Source organism: Genypterus blacodes, unplaced genomic scaffold (genome assembly GCF_046128005.1).
Source record: "Genypterus blacodes isolate CSIRO-AG114 ecotype Tasmania unplaced genomic scaffold, CSIRO-AGI_Gbla_v1 ptg000156l_1, whole genome shotgun sequence".
Taxonomy (NCBI): Eukaryota; Metazoa; Chordata; class Actinopteri; order Ophidiiformes; family Ophidiidae; genus Genypterus; species Genypterus blacodes.
In genome coordinates this window covers 7,803,410-7,824,488 of record NW_027466957.1, presented here as the reverse complement: position 1 = coordinate 7,824,488, position 21,079 = coordinate 7,803,410, and the positions used below count along the sequence as shown (strand labels likewise).

The following is a 21,079-nucleotide window of genomic DNA, read 5'->3' as shown; positions in this document are numbered from 1 at the left end:
CGGACGGACGGATGGAACGAGGGGACGTGTGGACGATCACGCCTGACGCCATGTTTACAGGGGGAAAGCGAGGGGCGCTGAATGTAGATTTGAGGGGCTCACCTGTCCGTTGCTCTGCAGGTAGAGCACCAGCGGCTCGGCCTTGGTGACAGCGGCCCAGGTTTTGGTCCAGCTCTTCCCTTTCTCCTGAAGGTGCAGGTAGCCGCATATGAGGCAGTTCTCCCCCGTCAAGGACGTCTGACGCTGGAGAGAAAACGTGATGTCGCATTAATAAATATGGAATTCAACCAGCAGCATTTGTCTTTCTCTACATCCCAACAACATACATGGCAAACCTGTGTGTTAAACCTTCTGCTAACCCTTGCTTGTCCTGCAGCGCCCCCATGTGGTGATTAATATTATTACAGGAAAATAAAAACTACTACACCTACAAGAATAAGTTCAATACTTGTGCTTCCTTCTGCAGGTCACTCTCACTGGTCAAACAAACCTAATCAGTCCAACTTTTATAGCCTTTGGCCATGTTACAACTTAGATAATCCACTCTGAGGGGATGAATACTTTCACATCTCACTGCCCCAGTGGACTGAATGAACCTAAATGAGCTATCACATTTGTATAGCAGTGTCATTGATGATGACAACTAGGAGGTGTGGGCCTTTGAGGATAATCCGAGAGGACGTCACACACACCTGAAGCACCCAGACTGCTGATTCAGCGCAGACGGCCGACCCTGATCTCACAGCTCATTATCATATTAGTCATCAGAGAGGGATTACTTGATCTTTCAGTGTGAATGGGTGTGTATTCACATCGGCTTGCAGGCTACTGTGTGCATGTGCGTGTGTCTGGTGCATGTGTGTGTGTGTGTGTGTGTGTGTGTGTGTGTGTGTGTGTGTGGATTGCAAACTTTGTTGTGTTAGTGTTACATTGCTGATTATGGACAAAAAAGTGTATCTATTGTATCCAACAGAGACTAATTGAAACACACTGCTGTGCCTCTTGCAGACTGCAGTGTTTGTGTGTTTGTTGACTACAGTGGAGTCTGTTTGCTGAACCCTTGTTCACACTGTCTGCTGGTATAATGGGAGACACAGATCCCATAGGACTGGAATGAATCAAGGCACAAAAACAGAACTATTACGCACACGCTGCTCTAACTCTCTCACTGTGTGTGTCTGTGTTCATGCGTCTGTATGTGTGTTGCCTCACCTCAGGCACAGGTTTCCTTTTCTGCTCCCCCCCTCCCAGGTTCTCCAGGCTGAGACTGGCTTCGAAACACTCGGGGCACACTCGACTTGTTTTGTTGTCCAAGGTCTTTGAACACTTTGCACAGATGGCCTGCAGAAGGACGGAGAGACACTTGTTCACTTGTTCACACGTTACTTGTCCGACGGAATCTTTTAGCTAACATTTCATCCATCCCTTCATTCCTACATCCTGCCAAAACAACCCAACCTCCCGCTCCTCCATCTGTGCTCACCGCTCCGCAAGCCTTGCAGTGGTGTTTGCGTTTGGTGAAGTTGAAGCTCTCGTTGCAGCCTTTACACGTCTGCTTCTCTTTCTCCTTCTTCTTGGAACTCTTCTGCAAAAAAGGAAAAACGTTGTGTGTCAAGGTCGCGAGCCGGGTTGACTTCCAGCACCACTTAACCACGAAGAATGCTCGGGCTCTCGTCTTTTCTTTGCCCCGCTGCTTCTTTTGCCCTTCCGTCTTTCTATTACAAGCGGACGCAGACGGACGGGCGGACGGATACACAGACAAACACTATCCTTCTCTAAAATTGGCGATTGGATGGAGGTGTCTACACAGAGCAGGTTGCCAGATTGTTATCCCAGATGCACCGTGGGAGGAAGTGTGAAATTCATCTCTGTGCGGCGCCGATAACAGGAGAGAGAGAGCGGTTTCTGTCCTTTCGGAGCAGAATAATCAGGGAGGACAAACCGTCCTCTCCCTTTGTCTACGAGAGGATGCACATTTCTTGCTATTGTCCAAACAGACTCATTAGCAACACAACCAGCCAGCTTGGGCTCAGTGTACCATTCATAAAGTACAAAGTTAATTATATCACAGCCTGTTCTTGTAACCCGGTGATGCTGTCGGTTAAGTAAAACAGCTTGAATACACAGAAGAGCAAATTAGGGCCAGAGCACAAACAATAAAACAAACAATATAGCTGAATGGTGCTCGCAAAGGCCAATAAACACAATCTGAGGTATTTCCCCTCCGTCAAATATATATTTTCTTGACATTGTACTGCAATAGTACAGCATTCTTGCCATTACTCACACGTCTATAAGTGAAATTGCAACGTAACAGCGGCATTTGAATTGTTGCATACATCATATTTGTGTATATTATGTGTGTTCTTACCCTTTCGTGCAGCCTTTCACCGTCTGAGTCGATGGACGTGCTACACCAGGGACCCTGAAAAGACCAAACGACTCATTTTGAGCAAGACAAACTTCTGTAATCTTCTGCCTTGTACTCGCCTCTCCCAGCCACTAGGTGTCAGTCAAAAGCTGCTGTTCCGCTCAAGTTTAGAAGCTTGGCCTGATTCCAACTCCAGCCGTCCAAAAGTGGGTCAAAGCAAATCCATAAGAGTTTTGTATACACTTTTGAGTCGGGCTTTCCCTATTAGGTCATGAGAGAGTTGCAGGAAGACTCGCAGACGCTACGTGTGTGTGTGTGTGTGTGTCTGTCACGGATGGAAAGAAAGAGCGTCTTTATGTGTGTGTTTGGTGTGTATCATACTACCACGTCCATACATGGTGAGCTGTTCGGGGCAGACAAAGACCAGACTATGACACACCCGTTTGGTGCATCGCTTAACTCCCGTGATTAGCGTTCGTTACTCTAAAAGGATGATCCACGGAATGACTGATCGATAAAGTGATCGATTAAGGTGCAAGGGTGACTGACCGGTGATTCGGGCGGGTGGTCATCCTCCCGGGAGAAGGAGCTGTTGAAAGCTTTGTTGAATGTTTCGCTGTTTTGTTTGTGCCTCTCAATCGTGGCCAGGATCACCTGAGAGTGAGAAGAGGAGGAGAGGAGCAACGTGAACGAAGGTCAGAGGAGCACATTTCTTACTTCAACGCTTGTAATGAAAGAGAGCAAAGACATAGACAGAGGGCATTGTGACGAAGACATGGTGTACCAGTGTGTGAGCTCGTGTTGTCGAGTTCTCAGTCTGACAGGATTGAGAAGATTAAAGTGAATAAAGGAAAGACGACACAGAGGAAGGCAGAAAGCTGTCTTTCTCTCTCTGACAGGCAGAACAAAGAGTGTCTGTGGCGTGCTGTCGTCTGGCCTGACCCATGCTCCCCATAAACGACAACACCGATCCACAAGCATCACGCCGCTCATGCCAGCCCTCGGGGCCCGTGTCTCACTCCGGAGACCTGCTGAGAACCTTTTCTTTTCTCTCCTGAATCTTAGATTTCGATCCCGCGCTCGCTTCACTTTGCTGAATGCGCCGACTATTCATGCCAGCCTCTCCCGTGTGTATGTGTAGAGAAAACACCCAAACGTGCCAAAGCATCTTTTTCAATACGGCACCCCCTTCCTCCCTCCCCCCTCCCCCCTCCCTTTCAAGCCTTTGAAACGATTTAATCAGCTTTACCCAACTGTAATGGGCTAAATGAGCAGTAATGAGGGGCTTTATAATTCAAAAACACACTGAATGAGTGTGAGGGAGGAAATCCCCGCTAATTCTTTGCTGTAATATGGCTGTGTTGAGGAATGCACAGATTAGAAAAGAGAGGGAGAGAGAAAGAGAGAGAGAGAGGGACAGAGAGAGAGTGCCTGTGTTTGTATGCTGTATGCAAGCATGTGTGTGTGATCCTTGCCTGAATCCAGTCTCTCTTCTCCTCGGCTGTCCTGTAACGCAAAGAGAGAGAGCTCGGGGTTTGTTTCACTTCACTTCACCACAAACACACACACACACATAACCAGCTGAGTCTTTTGTTTGCCCGTCCTTACCTGGCCTGCAGCTCCAGCGAGCGCTGCTTGCCGATGATGGCGAAGGAGTGAGGGAGGTTCTGCTTGACGTTCTCCTGCACCTCCATGCCGGCGATGTCGATCCGCTCCCTGACGCTGAACTTCTGTCCCATCAGTCTGAGTTTAGGCACGCAGTATAGCACCATGTTGTTGAACTAGAGAGAACGCAAAGTGTGACTATGACACTACAAACTGTGACACTACCACTAACACACACACACACACACACACACACACACACACACACACACACACACACGCACGCACACACATCCTCTCACAGTATTTCAGCCCTCTCACCAAGTAGAGGTATCGGTCTTGTGCTGTCCCGTTTTTGGCTGACATCTTCTTGATGTGTCCCTCTTTGATGAGCTCGTTGGCTGGGTTAACTATGTCCTCCTCTCCCCCGAGTCTCTCGTAGACCTCCAGCAGTTTGTGCATCTTCTCCTAAAAACATCAAGCAGCGGGAGGATGGACAAAGAGAAACAAAAACATGGAGGACGAATGTGTTATTTTGTTATCAGCCAAAGCTTCATTCACTCATTCAGCAGGACAGACTTAAGAGACGGTTTAATATTTCTGTATTGATTCATGCAAACTTTCGTCTGCTCTGGTTGTTTTAAAGGATGTGCGAAACGAGAGAAGAGTAAAGAGACGAAGAGGACAAGTGTTAGAGAGACAGTTCTGTGAAACCCGAGGCAGGAAACAGCAGCTTCCTGTCTGTGCTAATTCAGCTGGTTCACTCCCTCAGACGAACGCATGTAACTCTGACTGACTGACAGCAGCTCTTGAGATTGGGCAACGAATGGGTGGTTCATCATCGTTCAGGTCAACCAGACGCTGAGCCACGAGGGCTGGAGAGACGAGAAGCGAGGGAGGGGTCGCAGAATTCTTACCATTTTTTTGATCGCTGCATTGGAGTGATTGGCTGCGGTAGAGATGAGCTCCACAGCCTCTGTAACACACACACACACACACATTAAAATATCATAATAATTAATATAATACAACAATACTGCTACATAACAGTTGTACTCACTGGTTGCTGTGTAGATTCTTAATTTACATATATCAACCATATTTGTTCCTTCCTTCTCAACAGTCAACATGACACACACACACTTTATGCCAAGTTAATGTTTAACAAGATCAAACGCCAAAAGCTTCTAACAGGAAACACCCAGCGTGCATTAAGCTCGCTTTTAGTCAGCGGAGACTTTTGCCCTAATGCCTGTGAGCACCTGCGTCAGCCATCTTCATCACGGCTTACATAAACACAGGGGACGGCTAACCCAAGTGAAAAGAGGCTTCAAACGCCTTGATGAAGTGCTGGTGAAAGGGAGTGGACGGGTGGAAGCAGAGCAGGGGGAGGAGGGCGGGGGGAGGAGGGAGAGAGATGTGGGTCTGATATGTCTTTACCATCCTGCTCAGGTGAACGCTCTTGTCACATATACAAGAGGATTACACACAGTATCTCCACGTTCTCTTAATGCGTGTTCATCCGGCCTTAAGCCACGTCAGATTTAGACTCCGGTTTGGAGAGCGCAGTTTACTTCTCTGGCATTAGATTTGCTACACAGCACATTATGGCTCGGTTTAGGGCTGGAGGCACAAAGTTTAAGCCTGATTTGCGAAACAATGCCAGTGCCGCACCTCTGGAAGCTCCTACCATGTATTGGTGTGTGTCTACGCAAGCACAGACAAACACTCCTTCAACCTATCCGCCGGCCATTACAGCCTGTCGATGACTCACGACGATCACAGGTGATATTTTGCAGTAAATTACATCTCCCTCTGTCCGCAGGGGAAGCAGAGGTCAGAGCGGGCGTGGTGACTGTGTTATTTATGAGTAAAGTTGTCCGGATGGCTCACTTTCTGCATCTTTCCGGTCCAGCGCGTCGCAGGGAAGCTTCTTCAGGTAGTCTTTGAGCAGCAGCTCGTAGCGAGGGATCCTTTGGACCGGCTCCAGCATGTGGTGCTGCAGCGTCAGGTTCCCACACACATCCTGTTTCTGTCGGGTGAAGACAAACAACAAGCGGTTCTTCAAAAGCGAAGTGGTTTTTCCGTGCAGCAACGTTCATACACACACACACACACACACACACACACAAACACACACACACATGCCAACCTGTATGTTCTGGACGACGCTCTTGAACTGCGATGAGCGTTGCGTCCAGGTGTTGACCAAATCCATCGCCCGGTCAAAGTTCTTCACGTATTCTCCGTACATCTTCATGAATGGTGCCAGCTTCTGAAGGATGTCTCCGATCCGAGGGTTCGATTCCCTGCAGCAAACACAACAGACTAAGAATAAGAATTTGGGGTCGGATACCTACATTTTTTCAGACTCAAGTGCTATTTTATATTCATCAAAACAGACAAAAACTGCTCCTTGTGTGTCAAACAAAGCTTATAAGCCTCATTCAGATGCATTGCACAGAGCTGCTGTGTGGCATTGAATTGGATTATACAGGAAAATCTTCAGTTCGAGGCTTAACATTCTATTGGCGAGCCTCAGTTGCCTCATGACAAACAGGCGTGAGGCAAAATTACATTCTCCCAGCTTTTATCGATGTCTGACAAATGGATTAAACACGTTAGAGGACAGTAAACATTTAACTCATGTTTCTAAGTTTAGAACACGTTAAGTTCAAAACATTTCTTCACAGAATCATTTGAACAAATCCAACCTCATTCTCCCAACATGAAAGTGTGTTTGTAACTCTCTTAATAACATTTAAAGGACTCTAGACTGCAGCATGAGGGAGGGAGCCATCATGTGACGGGTGATTTCCCTAAGCAAAGCTCTCTAGAGGAGTCATTATCTCCCAAGGGTGGCTGATGCTGGCACAATACAAACACTGGGAGGTAAGAGCCCTGCTTTAAGTGAAAAGACAAAGCAGAAAATATGTCTATTCTATTTCCAAAGCGCACACACAGAACATACACACTGCTGAGAATAACAGCGTCTGAACTGTAGAGTGTCTTCCTCACCATTCTCCGATGATGCGCGTCTTGAGCTCGGGGAGCAGGAACTTATCATGGAAGCAGTAGATGGAGGAGATGTTGGAGAAGATCCCCGTAATGACATCCTGGGGGATTCCAGCTTCTGTGAGCTTAGTGCAAAATACCTGCAGGGAAACACATTCATTAATAATCAATGCAAAACCTCAAATCTCAAATTCTAAAAGTTTGCCATCCTTTTTCGAGGAATGGGGAGAGTTACACCCATACACACACACACACACACACACCACACACACACACACACACATACGCACAGGGAGGGGATGCATGTGTTGAGCCTTGCACATTTCAATTTTCTCCAACGTTAGCATTTGAGTCCTGAGGAGAAGATTGCTATGAGTCACCTATGGCCTTACTCTGCCTGTGCTATTGTGGGACGCTGTGCTTTAAGAGCTCTGACTGTTGCAACCACTTTGACTCTAACCTGGCTGGTACAGTTCCTTGTTTCCTAACGCTCCAGCGGGGGACAAAAACACTCCAATCTGGCAACTTTTTGCTCAACCTTGTCGCAACTGCTGTGATGAATTGCGTCTCCCTCTTCTCATTTCCATAACACTCTTGTGACGCACAGCAACAGACGGCCCGATGCTGTTTCTATGGAGATAAGTGTCGTGGAAAAGTGTCGAGACAAAAACAGGAAGTGAACTGTGAGGGTTCTCTGCCCTCAGCGGCTGTGTTTCTCCTCCGCCGCACGAGCTCCACAAAGCGGAAGAAGATTCAACCACTGCGAGTAAAGTCACACATCGCAAACTCCAGATAACGAAAGCAAAGGCTGTGTAGAAGAAATAGTTTAGCAAATAAAGCAGATTCCAGGAGGAGATTGTGACAGCTCAAGAGATAAAAAAGATGAGGTCATGCTGAGGGGAAATTCTTCCTCTCTGCAAACTCAGGAAGCATCATTTGCATGAATTGGAGTAGAATTGGCTTTAATGTCTGTCACCTCCAATTGTTTTGATAGTATGGATTAATACAACGAGTACTGTGGAGTTTATGGTGCTAGACTTCTACAGTATCTGTGTCTTGGGCCTTTGCACTTCTCATTGTAGTATTATGGGAGGAAAAAGCTCTATATATAAACACAATACACACAATACACACACATACACATACATACACACATGCAGTTGCTCACATGATCATTTTTACAGTACAGTGAGTAATCCAGCAAACAGAAGAAGGCTTGTTGTCCAGTGGATCAGAGTGCCAGTTTTAATCCAGCTCAGCCTAGCATCACAATCACTAAAACCACTGGCACATATAGGAGATTGAGACCCAGAGGCATATCCACACACACACACACACACACACACACACACACACACACAGACAGACAGGCAGCAGCGACAGAGGTCCACACGTCCAGAGTCAGGTTACCTGGTCGAGTAGGTTGAGTCTCTTCACGTAGGCCTCCTCGGTTTGGAGAAGCTCTTTGGCGATGTTCAGGAGCTTCTGAGCCTCTGAGCACTGAGGAGAAACAGACACACAGTTCAGATTATAGACGGACTGCTGCGTGGAAAGAGAATAAACACGAGAGGTACAACACACAGCCCGGTCATGAACCAATAAGGCCAAACTTGCAAGTGAAATCAGTGCTTAAACAAGTCAGCAGGTTTAGTAGTTGAGTAGGTTTTGAAGCTGATGTAGTGAAACTGAAGCGTTGCGTCTTTACGACTTGATGTTGAAGGACACTGTGAATATGTTGCAGTGACGAGCATCTCCGTGACACTGAACGCACTTCAGGGTCAGACATGTGTCCTGTTGCGATAACGGGGTTTCACAACAGCTGTCTGCTTCTTATAACACACGCAGAGACACGCAAGCTTGAGCAGAGCAGAAGGTGGAACACAGAGTAAGTCTGAATGCCTCCTATTAGCTGCTGTAAGTGGGTCTGTGTGGAGGAGGACGCAGAAGTCAGCACTTCACGGTGTCTTATCCTCCTCAAAAACCCACATCCTTTATGACAAGCTTGTCATTGCGCACACAACAACTAGCTGTATCGCTGGGAGACATTCGTGCAGACAAACACACACACACAAAAAAGACACAAAACAACACGCCCTTCCTCTGAGCGTCGGTTTTTGGGATCAGGAGAATGGAGATACCTTTCCCAAAAGGCCGTGGGTGTGGGGAGTCAGAGGCATTTGTGTGTTTGTTTGAGGGAGTTCTGGGTGTGTATCGCTGCATTAAAACACACAATGCCGCTACGAATTAGAGATTAATGCGAAATATAGACAAGCAAGCGTTGCGTTTCAATCGTCTGAACTCACAGGATCAACCTTTCTGTGTCATAAACATATTTCTGCTTATCACCCTGATGCTTCTACGTCAGGAACCGTCGGTATCTAAGGCGACAAATCAATGGCACCTGTGGGCCAGAAGACAATGTTTAAGGTTTCATTGTTGTTTACAGTTAATGGTCAAACATAAGGACAAGAGAGGTGAAACTTGAACTGAGCCGTGGGCAGATTTCTTGTCTCCGGACTCTTTCATCTCCGCAGCGATCACGAGCTCCTCTTTCAGCTCCGGGCAGGTATTCATCCCTTTATGTAACGGCAAAGCTGCTTTTAGACACAAGTCAGTCACTTGTGAAACCCACGCCAAACTGAGGCTGTAACACTGTCTAATGTTTCGTGCCTGAAGTTTCCTTTGAAAACGTTCACTGGGTCTGAGATAATAATAGACTCTGGATACTTTTTTTCCACGACATGAAAGGCAGCGAGACTGTCTGAGATGAGGCTTTCAACCTTGCAGGCTCAATCCGATGAACATTTCTGACTATTGTGACGCAACGTGAAATATGAATATAAAGTGAATGCGGAAACGAGGTGGAGTCAAAGTGGACGCTGGAGGTGTAGAGGGACATAAAAGACCACTTCAGGTTCTAATTATGGTTGTTTGGGTTTGTAGTTACGACTTGAAGAGGCTGTAGCATGCAAGGTACTCACTTTCTGCACGTCTGAGTGTGTATCTGACTGATACACACACTGAGTGTCCGCCAAAGTGTGTATTTCCCCACTGCTCCCCTCGTCTAAGTCACTGTCCTCATCCTGCGTGGAGTCTCGCTTGTTTCCCAAGGTAACGCAGCAGGACACGCTCTCCGTTTCCGTGACGCTGTCGTAATGATCCTCCTCGTCGATGGGGTCGTTGGGGAATGCCTCTCCGTCCGCCGTGCACGACGGGCTGTCGATGCCGCTGTCCCGGTTGGGAATCTTGCCGGTCCCGTTCTGCTCCGAGGAGTCCCGGAGCTCGTGAGAGGAGCTCTCCTCTCGCTCCACGTCTTCAAGGCAACCGATGCTATGCGCAATGTCGTCCTCGACGCAGTCGTCCAGCGGAATGTCGTCGGATCCATTGATGTGCATGGACGCCAGGTGGGATAGTTCTGTCACCTCGTCGGTCCGCTCAGAGGTGCCGAGTGCAAGTTTGTGCACGGGGGAAGAGTCTCCTGCGTCCTTCCCTGTGGAGTCCTGGCCGCAGGAGGATGTGATGTCAGACGCAGGGTCCATTCTCAGACACAGGTGCAGCTGAGACCGTGGGACCACCCCCAGGATAGGAACCCTGGGAAAGAAGAAATGGATATCACTGCATGTCCACTGTACAGGCCACTGAAAAATGTACATTATCAGTAATATACATTCTTCTCCGATTTTTACAAGGTTTCCAACTTAAACCACAAAACTAAACAAGAACACCGGGCTCAAGCAGGGTTCATCTTCTATCACAAACACACAGAAACTGTCACTCATGCACAGACCCAAAGCGCTCTCTGCTGACTTACCTGGAGTTCTCAAACCTCTCGATGAGTAGCCCCACTTTCTGGGCCTCTCTCTGCGGCGCCGTGCCCAGGCCAGGAGCGGTCGGACCTGGCTTTGGTTTGGGCGGAGGAGGGGGTGCTGGCAGCGGCCTGCAGGGTGCTGGCGGGATCCTCTTAGGTTTCTTGTCTTGCCCGAGAGCCAGCAGGTGCTGAGGTTTAGGGGGCACTATAGGGGACGGACGCAGCGACCCAGATAGAGACAGAGAAAAAGAGACGGAGAGGAGGAATGAGGCTGCAGGTGGTAACAAAAAGGCGCTCAAGTCACATGTATAAGTCCCAGTGAGAAAACCTCCATTTCTGTGTCCATGCGGGAAGCTGGAGGAACACAAACGATTCAGTCCAAGATTGAAACGTATGTCAGCAGTGCAGAGCGGGAGCGACTCTGAGCTTCAGTCGGCTGCCTACTTCCTTATTTCAGAACAGGATGCTACTATTAGATGAGGGTGTGTGTGTGTGTGTGTGGGTCTAACTTTGGTGCCTCAGTGGCTTACACACATACGTACGTGTGTAAGCGACTGAGGCACCAATGTTAGATTAAAAAGGACAGAAATGACACAGCGGTCTTGAGATGCACACACATTGCACGCACGTCTACAAATTCACTCATCTCTGTATTTTCTCGGGGTTTTCTTTTTTTGTTACGTGCATTTCATATCAGAAACTGGCTTGTCTGAAAGCAGGAAGCATGAAGATGAGATGTGTTACAGTTGTTAAGTTAGACACTTCCTCTGTGTGTGTAGGTGTGAAAGGTTCTGAAACAGTTCTTTAACAGAAACGTATTTCTTTCTTTTTTTCATAATGTATTTCACACTTTCTTGGGCAAAAAAAGGCAAAATAGTAAAAAAATGTATTTCAAAACATAATAATATAATATATATGATCACTTTATCATCTAATACCTGATGGAACACATGTAGGTCACACATAAGATGCCCAAACAGAAGCTCTTGGGAGCCATTGACCTGCTTTATGAAACAGAGATCGTTGCCGCGGTGACCCACTGAGCTGTGTGAGAGACAGAGTGAGGCCAGACGACTGACACACACCCGTATTTACAGGAGAATAAACAACAGCTCCGTATCAGGGCTGTGATCTTTGCGCAGCCCTTTCACTTATAAAAGAATATACAGTGGATGACGCTACCTTGAGGTTTCTGTGCGGTTGGGAGCCTGGGCGACGTGGAGGGCTGGGGCCGCGGTTTGATGGCCGGCCTGTCGTGACATGGTCTGGGAGTCGGGCCTTTCTTCACCGGCCGCGGGGAGCACAGGTAGTCCGCTGAGCCGCACGGGTACGGCAGAGGGGAGGCGGGGGAGAGGTCTGGAAGGGAAGGGAAAGAAGGCACAGAAACAAAGATGGCGCAGGGTTATTGATGAGGATAAAGGGCTGGATTGCGTTTTCACGAGACGCACCGTGTAGGGAGTGATCCGTTTAAAAAAAATGGCCGATGTTTGCACTCCACTGACCTGCACTTTTATCACAATATAAAACTGAAAGATGAGAAACCTGCTGGTATGTTTGTTTCCAGATCAAATAAAGTGTTAGTACATCAGAAGACAACACTTTTACTGCATGTATCCACACAAGCCTCGTGATGTGCCGACCCTTCTCCCTAAGGAATCAGCCAATCCGTGGTCACGTCGTAAACTGAAACGACTTCGTGTCCGCTGTGTTTTATCTGCCTCACACACACACACACACACACACACACACACACACACACACACACACACACACACACACTGATTATGAGGTCATTCATACCACATTCAGACACATATTTGAATGTTTTGGGGCAAAAATGTAGAATATAGTTTTGCCCTTTAAAGCTGCTTATTTCCTATACTGGTGAGATATAAAGTTGGATTATTTCACTATAAACGTATGACATTAGGTTGATTATTTGATAGTTCGATATTAGAAATCCAGTCATTCACTCCCGTGTTCCGTCGTGCCGTCACATCTTTATCTGATCTGAGCAGAGTGATCCCTCATCAGATTACCTTAACAGCTCCGCACCTTCAGGCTTATGAGCTGGCTTTTGTTGCTTTCTCAACTACATTACAGCTCCAAAATTACACTGAACCAACCCCCGCGAGAGCTGCGGCACATCTAATTTAGTGTTTTTTTCCCCCCGCCACGCTCAAGGCAGAGGAAGGAAGGAAGGAGAGAATTCTGTCAGGAATAATGAGAGCTGTGGCGGCTCTGTCTGATGTGATGTGGCTCACTCCAGGCTCGTCTCTCCCCGACTCTCCACCGCAGCGGAATAAGAGCTCGACAGGCCGGTGGGGGGAAAAGATGAGACTTTGGCACGGCCCCGGACTGTAAATGGAAGACGGCTCGTGGGGCTGAGTCAGAGGAAAACTTTGACCTATGAACAAGCGAGCAGGCACGTCCTTCATGCCAGATGACTGCCTGGTGAAGGAGTCTTTGACCCGTGAGCAGAGGCCCGTTCATGGGAAAAACAAACAAGCCGGTACCAGCAGTGGAGGACAGAAGCATAGGGGCCGGTACCTATGGAAACTTACTGTAGCCATGGTTACCTGAGAGCAAAACCCCGGCCCGCATATCAACCCCGTCTGACACAAAACAAGGAGCCGGAGGAGCAGCGGTGCTTTCCTTCATTAAAGTTTGATGAATGCAGGAGCAGACGATGAAACGACCAGACGTGTTTCTATTTCTGCATCGAGCTATTTTGTCGCTTTCAAAGTAAAACTCTTCTCTTTACGCCCCTAACATTCCTTATTCCTTATTCATATCGCAGTGATGTCTCTGTTGCTAACGCTTACATTCCAGTTAAGAAAGAGTTAGAAGAAGAACAAGAGTTATTAACGTTACCTTGTCACTGGCTGCTCCACGTCTCACACATCCAAAGTCCAACAGACAAATGAAAGGAAAACTCCCCCACAAACACACACACACACACACACACAATCCAGTCATGAGCAAAGCAAATCCTGCACTCCCTGTTTGCCAGTGTGTGCATGTGAGTAAGCCGTGTCTTTGTGGCAAACACACACACACACACACACCCTGGATGGTTCTTTAAAACTGCGTCCTGCACAACACAGGAACTGCACCTGTCTGTCTGTTCACCTGCCAAACCTGATCCAAGTTCCTGTCCAAAGTGACGTACGTGTGATCTGCAGCAATCACAGAGCACTCACACACACACACACACACACAACACACACGCACGCACACACAAACTGCCCCACAGTTCAACCGTAGCACCGACGGCAAAGGGCTTTCCCGTAACAAGTGGCACACAATTGCTTTATTGTTATTGCAAAAAACGTGTTTGACGCCGTGAGTTAGTCATCTAAGTGATTTGGTCTCAGAGGGATCAGAGGGATTAGGTCGCCGTTGTGTAACTGCAAGAAGAAGAAACACTCATGAATAAATATAGAAGCTCATTAGTTTCATTTGCTCAGTTTCAATTACACTAAGAAATGGATGGTTGGGAGCCATTTGCCATAAATAACACATCAGAGGACGTCATCCTCGCCACACGCTGAAAGATGTGTGTTACCATGGCAATCTCTTCGTGTTTTTGCTCACTTTCAGTCTTTGGTGTTAATGCAGCTGCCCGAGTGAACAGCGAGCTGTCATCTTACATCGAGACTCCGCAGAACAGAACGAACCGACCTCAGAGAGCGCTGAGACTAAATCTGAGCAATAACCAGAAAGACTGCATTACTGTGCACTTCTAAACATAGTGAGCTAGAGACAGTGCACATTTGTCTCTCTCTATGTGTGTGTGTGTGTGTGTGTGTGTGTGTGTGTGTGTGTGTGTGTGTGTGTGTGTGTGTGTGTGTGTGTGTGAACGCTTTAGACACTGAACTACACTGACACTGTCTAATTTCATATAATAGTATTTTATTTTATATGCAAATTAGTATGTTGCATTTTGGAATTCTATGACTTGGTTCAAGTGCCAGCCCATCATTTATGTCATAATTTGCTCAACTTCCCTGACAGCATCTTACACCAGAAAGTGGTAATTATGGAGAAAAACTGCTGGCTGTCTCAATCTCAAACAAACTCTCCACCTCTCTACACACATAGGCTCAAACACACAGAAGCACACACACAAACTGCACAAACCTAGTTGGCTGTCAGTCACTGTCATCCCTGAGGCGACCCGTCAGACTCATTTATTACCCATCATCCCTCGAGTGCAATCTTCCCGCCGCGGTGCTGTTGGAAGGGGGGAGACAGATTCAGCGGAAGGTCCCGGCAGCCAGGCGGCCAGGCAATCAGGGGCTCCTGCCACAGAACAACCCCGCAGTGAGACAGGCGTGGCAATCACACACCAGTCCCTTCATCCAGCCTCCAGGTTCAACACACGAATGGAGCCAGAATCCCAAGGACACTTCACGGGGAAGAATCTGGCATCTCATTGTCCCACATCACGATCACATTTCAGAAAATACCTCTGCTGCTCTGCTTCTTCTTCTACCTCGACCTTCCTGCACGCTGCTCCAGTTTCAGTCTCTCATCTAATGGCTGCTGCGAGCCGCAAAGCCACCGAGCACACATTGGTTTGTGTGTTGTTGTTAGTTTGGAGCTTCTCATGCGTTTCGCTCATATCTCTTCTCTCCTCTCATTCCATCCTTGAGCATTGGTTCTGATTTGGAGTTACGACCTCAATAATAGAAGAGAAACAAAGACACAGAGATCACAGGTAGCAGCGACGGGCTCATCCCAGTCTAATGCAGAGGGCTTCACTCGCAGAAAAGGGAGAGTAACACCGATTTTACTATAGTGTGATATGGTTGGTGTGTTGGGCTGGTTATACTGTATTTCCCCAGGAGGTTGGTTGTCAGGCAGAAGCTCATCATTAAAAGGATCTGTCCCCAAGCACACACACAGAGGAAATGGAGCAGAGAGACAGAGGAAGTATACAACAATGGCTGTTCCGGGATCTAGAACAGATCCCCAATCACTGACAATCAGCAGATTTCCCTCATAGAGTAATGAGGCTCCACCTCCCTTCACAACAGGGTTTATTAACACATACTGTACACACACACACACACACACACACATACTCAGCTACAGGATCAACGCAACCTCATGCACAGCGGCATCTGGCCTGAGATTAACAAATCCCTAGTCACCCATTTGTCTTCACGCTATGTTTTCTCTGACGAATCTCCATGAAGATTTTTGTTGCGTTATTGTAGGAATAAGTAGGAGCTAAGGGTAGTCATCTTCTAGGTCTGTCCTCTAACCCACAATCAGGTCACCGGGCGCGGCGGGCACACACACGCACACACACACACACATGCTGACACACACGTCTCCCACAGTGGGAGAGGATTTTCACAGGCTCCCACAGATTAGGACCGCCAGATTCCAGGAGGGACCGTGACAGCCATGGGCGAGGCGGAGATGTTTGGGAAAGCGATGAGAGGGCAGCAGATGGCTGGAGATTGTTGGCAGAAAGCACGGAGGCATTTTACAATAGCTGAAGGATGACTGAGGCCTTAATGTGACAAAACACATTTTCAAGGAAGAGCTGGACAATGCTGGAGGACGGATCTGCGATTTATTTTTTTTACCAGTATTGGGATTAAAAATGCCATATTTTCCATTAATTGACCTCCAGATCAGTGTGAGTGGTGTGCTACCAAACATTTGACAGTTACATGCTTATTTTGCTGCGTCATGGAAATAACAAGGCAGGCAAGGCGCACAAAAACCAGACACAAGCTGAGTCTTATTTTGGAGGACCACTGAACTAACACTAATGAGCAACAGCTGATCAAATTAGCCGCTGATGGTTGTCGGGTTGTTCGACTAGTAAAACCGGCTGCCAGGTAAATATGTGAGGCGGTAATATGTTTGTTGATTCAAATTACAGCGCTTTTGAGTTTGATATGTAAAAATAATTTGTTGTTTGAGCCCCTGCTAGTGAAGAGTTGTGTTGTGAGTTATCAGCAGCGTTACAGGAAACACACACGCCGGTTTAAAAATAGACCCATCTGCTCTCCATTCCTCTAATGATACGCTGTGACGGTCAACAAGTGGAGCACAACACAAACACAGGCTGACGAGTTAACATCAGAGTGGCACCGTCTTCCTGCAGTCCCAGGATAGACGGAGCGACTCGAGGAAGAGGCCTGATTCGCCGCAGATAGAGAGAGAGAGAACAGGGCATCGCCATGGAAACGTCTCTGATCTATATAGCTAATATAGTAGGTAGGTCAGGCGGAGGACGGCGGAGGACTACTTTTGCTTTCGTGTACAGAAACGATCCCGGGCCGCCGCCGCCCCCCGGCCCTCGTGCTGCATAATCAGCGTACATGCATGTGGGCCACAGATGGGTCGCAACCGCAGTCACGCTGAGAGAAAAGGGGGTCGAGTCCATAAAGGCCATGGACCGCCTTGACCTGACCGACCTTTGTTTCTCGCAGCTTTGACTCGCGACAATAACTCATCAACGAGTGAGCGAGCATGAGGAGTCACGGGAGGAGGAAGAGGATGCGGAGGGTTTACAGTAAGTCGAACACAGTGACTTTGAGATGTGACAATAGATGAGTCAAAATCATATTCATCGTAAAAAAGCCGCGGGAGTTGAAGGCATGACTGCTTCCCCCCGGCCCACTCTCTCTCTCTCTCTTCCTCTCCTCCTTTACCACAACCGGTAACAGCGGTGCTTTTATGAGGCGCGGTGCAGAGAGGTGAGGCGCTGCTCGTCTGAATGCTGGGCACTACAGCAGCCTGGAGCGTTACTGTAAAGGGAGGAAGCTTACAGATTGGCAATTAGGGCAAAAAACACACACAACACACACACACACACACAGGAAAAACAAGGGCCTGTGGAGAGATGACTGCCCAACTGTCCCAGAAACTACTGAAGCCTACTGTAGTGGCTCTCAATGGCGGCTTTCACTGTGTGTGGATGTTAGAACACAACTGGTCGTCTTAAAACTTCGCAGTGATTTTGAAAATGAAGACGCAGCGATACCGAACATTCATACACACACACACTCACGCACACCTTCAGCGGCGAGGGAGATTTATAAGTGAAATTTGCCGGTGCTGGAAAAAAGCACTCCCAGCTCTCTTTCCATTCCCACTGTGGGTGGTGTGTGTGTGTGTGTGTGTGTGTGTTTGGTTGGGGGGGGGGGGGGGGGGGATGGATGAGGCCTTCACTCACACAGGTTTGCTCCATGAGTCACACAAACACACACACACACACACACACAAACACACACACACACACACACACACACAGCCTGAAATAGTTTGATTTCCAAAACAAATTTCGAATCACTTCCTGGCGTCGGCGCTGCAGCAGCATAATGAGGATTGTGAAGCGTCATCATATCTGTCCTGACTCACTGAGGCTCTCTGAAGCGTGAAGCCATTGATTATTTTAACATATATTGATTTTTGGTGGAATCTACTAATCATCATGGTGTTACGACCAGCACCAAGTGTTTGACAGCATGATTGATTATTTAGTGGCTCATACATCAAAGGATATTGAGCCCCTGTGTTGCTCTGAGAACAAACCGCGACCTCCACACGAGCACACGATGCCTGCACGCCGACGCCTTTATGCTTCTCTCATATATGCAGCAGTGACCACAGAATGACTGCCACTTTGCTCATGTCAACATTACACATTTAACAGCTCTCTCCAAAGTGTTGCACCGCTGCGACCGCAGAATAACATTTCAGCGCGACCCGAGACGCTACCGAGCAAATCACCCCCTTTCCCAAATGAGACACAAGGGGAAGGTTTTACAAACGACTAAAACACACCTCTCGTGGCCACAGAATTAGATCTCTAGAGAAGCCAAAGTCTCCCTCACAGAACAACAGAAGGAAGGGGCAAGTCCACCGCGCGCCCACCGCGTCCAGCTTTTCCCGTTTGTGTAACTCCTGTTTGCAGGATACAGGCTGTTTTTACTAGGAGGGGATAGAGGGAAAGTAAGAGGGAGGGGAGGTTTCCAGCAGAAAGGTGTACATAGTGTTTTTTTGAGGGTGTGTGTGTGTGCATTTGTGTGTGTTTTCCTCAGCTGTTCCTGCCCCACCTAGCTTCCGAACCAACACTGGATGAAATGGGAAGGGTCGTCCCCGTGCCCACTGCACCGCCCTGCATCTGTTGCAGGCAGGATGGATGTCAGCATGTGGAGGGGAGCGTCCACGGGGCTGCTGACAGTCTAAATGTCCCACAGCGGGACAGCCCTGCCCCGCGCAGGTCACCATGGTGCCCACTCCAGTCCAGATCATTCCAGTACGTTTTGGTCAGATCCAAAAAGAAGGAGGATGTGGAAGGGTGGAGATGGGAAAGGGGAGAGAGGTAGCAGAATGTCTCCTCCCCTGTCACTGATCTTCAGCGCTGATACACACTGGACTCTTCCCAACACACACAAAGAGACAGAAAGGTCACTGTTCACTCAACATCTTCTTTGACGTCAGAATCTCTCTCAAAATGTCACTTGGCTCCTGAGCGGCAGCATCAGCGAGGGAAGCGTTCCAGCAGAGAGCTCCTGTCGGCCCGTCTGAGCGGGTCGGAGACACGGCTTGACACTCCGTGGCTGCGACCTCTTAGATGTGTCACTCTCGGGATGGAAACGGAGAAGGCGGAGGGCAGCCAAATTAACATTTTGTGTAGGACGAGCCGTGAGTGGAAACACAAGTCCATGAAACCTCTTCATCAAGCTGAGGTTTATGGAGGGCAGCATTAGCTAAGAGGTGAGAGCAAAAAGCCAAGACATTCCAGGCAATAGCACAGCCATACACACACACACACACACACACAAATCACTGTACAAGGAGAGGTCTGTTATAGAAGCCAGGTGTACACGAGACAGACTAATAAAGGCTCCTATTTCCTCTCTAATGGCTCCAGTATTCCCCTTATAGTGCCACACTGTAGTGCTGGCAGCCATGTTGGTGTACCCACACAGGAGACGGTGAGGCTGCTCCCGCCGCCTTTGTGTACACTTAAACAAATATAGGAAGCAAGGACCGACAACTAGGGCCTCAGAAGAGGATGCAGATCTAGTGCCTCAAGAAAACATGATCATCAGAGCGATCTGTGTTAAAGAGATTAGATCAAACACTTAGACGTGATTGTGTTATAATCCATCTGACCATTTCACCCCGCAGATAACATTTCTCCTTTGGGACTAAAAACGGCAGCCAACACAAGCTCCAAAGACCCACTCGAGTAAACTTAACACAAATGGAGCCTAAACTCAAACGACAGATCTAGACGGAGCATAACTGGCTGTCATATCCTCTCATGCCACCGTTTGTTACATTCAATGCCCCTGTTGTCTTTCTACGGTTTGCCGATAACTGCAGCAGGCGACTCTGACCACCTGTCATCCATCACCTGTGTGACCTACAACAGTTGGCCTCTGGAGGGGGTCTGCCGGGGTAAGATGAGGGATTATGGAGCAGGGGGCCAATTAGGGGGACGCTGTTATTGCTGCTAGTTGTTGTCGATAGTTCAGTGTCAAAGCTCCAAGAGAGGCAGAGGAATAGAAGAAGAAGACGAAGAAGAAGAAGAGGCCGGGGGGCAACGGCCGAGGAGATGTGACACTGTGTTGCTGTTTTGAACCACAATTTGTGCATTTTAGGGTTACTGTATATGACAAGAAGTCACAGATAAATGATCCCTCCTGCACTCCCTGTTTCCATTTGCACGTTATGTTTTTGTTGCTGAGAAACATAAGCTGAGTTTCCCCGACACCACTTTGTGAAATACAAAACTGGAGGATCACTGAGACTTGCATACTTGCCCGAAATTTACCATTTATGGTAGTTCAGTAGTTATTACAAGCAGCTCCATGCGCACACAGGTATTGACTTTCTGTTTCACAAGGACACATTCAAATCAACCCCCCTGATGTGAACATGGCAGGAACCAGGGCCAGATTCTTCAGTCAGTCAACATCCTTGGAGGAAAATGCATATTCAAACTGTCACACGAACCAACCGCACACACGCACGCACACACACTCTTCCCTGCAGCAGAATTTCATTAAATATCTTGTTACTGGCCTCCGGAAGCCATCTCTCATCCACTTCACAGCAGCAGGACGCCGTAAGCGACTATAAAAACGCAGCTCCAGCGTTAACCCCGAAACCTTGTTACTCCTGCGCGCTTTTGAAGTGAGCAGAGGTTTTAAAATGTGAGAGGAGATATTCAATGGCTTTTCCCCGCTGAAGGAGGTCAAGCTAAAGCTGCGTTAAAGATCACCACGGGCCGCGAG

At 48.0% G+C, this 21,079-nt stretch overlaps 1 protein-coding gene across 1 annotated transcript in view; it reads right to left on the bottom strand.

Moving 5' to 3' along the window:
* fgd (faciogenital dysplasia) overlaps positions 1-21,079 on the bottom strand; it is a 39,734-nt gene that overhangs the window by 2,240 nt on the left and 16,415 nt on the right. Inside the window, exons 2-17 of the mRNA XM_076166358.1 lie at positions 11,982-12,155; positions 10,803-11,004; positions 9,973-10,582; positions 8,402-8,491; positions 6,995-7,131; positions 6,129-6,285; positions 5,870-6,008; positions 4,894-4,952; positions 4,298-4,444; positions 3,980-4,152; positions 3,847-3,877; positions 2,921-3,025; positions 2,372-2,425; positions 1,484-1,585; positions 1,213-1,341; positions 103-243 (exon numbers count right to left, since the gene is read on the bottom strand). Coding sequence (XP_076022473.1) covers positions 103-243; positions 1,213-1,341; positions 1,484-1,585; positions 2,372-2,425; positions 2,921-3,025; positions 3,847-3,877; positions 3,980-4,152; positions 4,298-4,444; positions 4,894-4,952; positions 5,870-6,008; positions 6,129-6,285; positions 6,995-7,131; positions 8,402-8,491; positions 9,973-10,582; positions 10,803-11,004; positions 11,982-12,155 — 2,450 coding nt within the window. The remainder of the gene's footprint in view (positions 1-102; positions 244-1,212; positions 1,342-1,483; positions 1,586-2,371; positions 2,426-2,920; positions 3,026-3,846; positions 3,878-3,979; positions 4,153-4,297; positions 4,445-4,893; positions 4,953-5,869; positions 6,009-6,128; positions 6,286-6,994; positions 7,132-8,401; positions 8,492-9,972; positions 10,583-10,802; positions 11,005-11,981; positions 12,156-21,079) is intronic.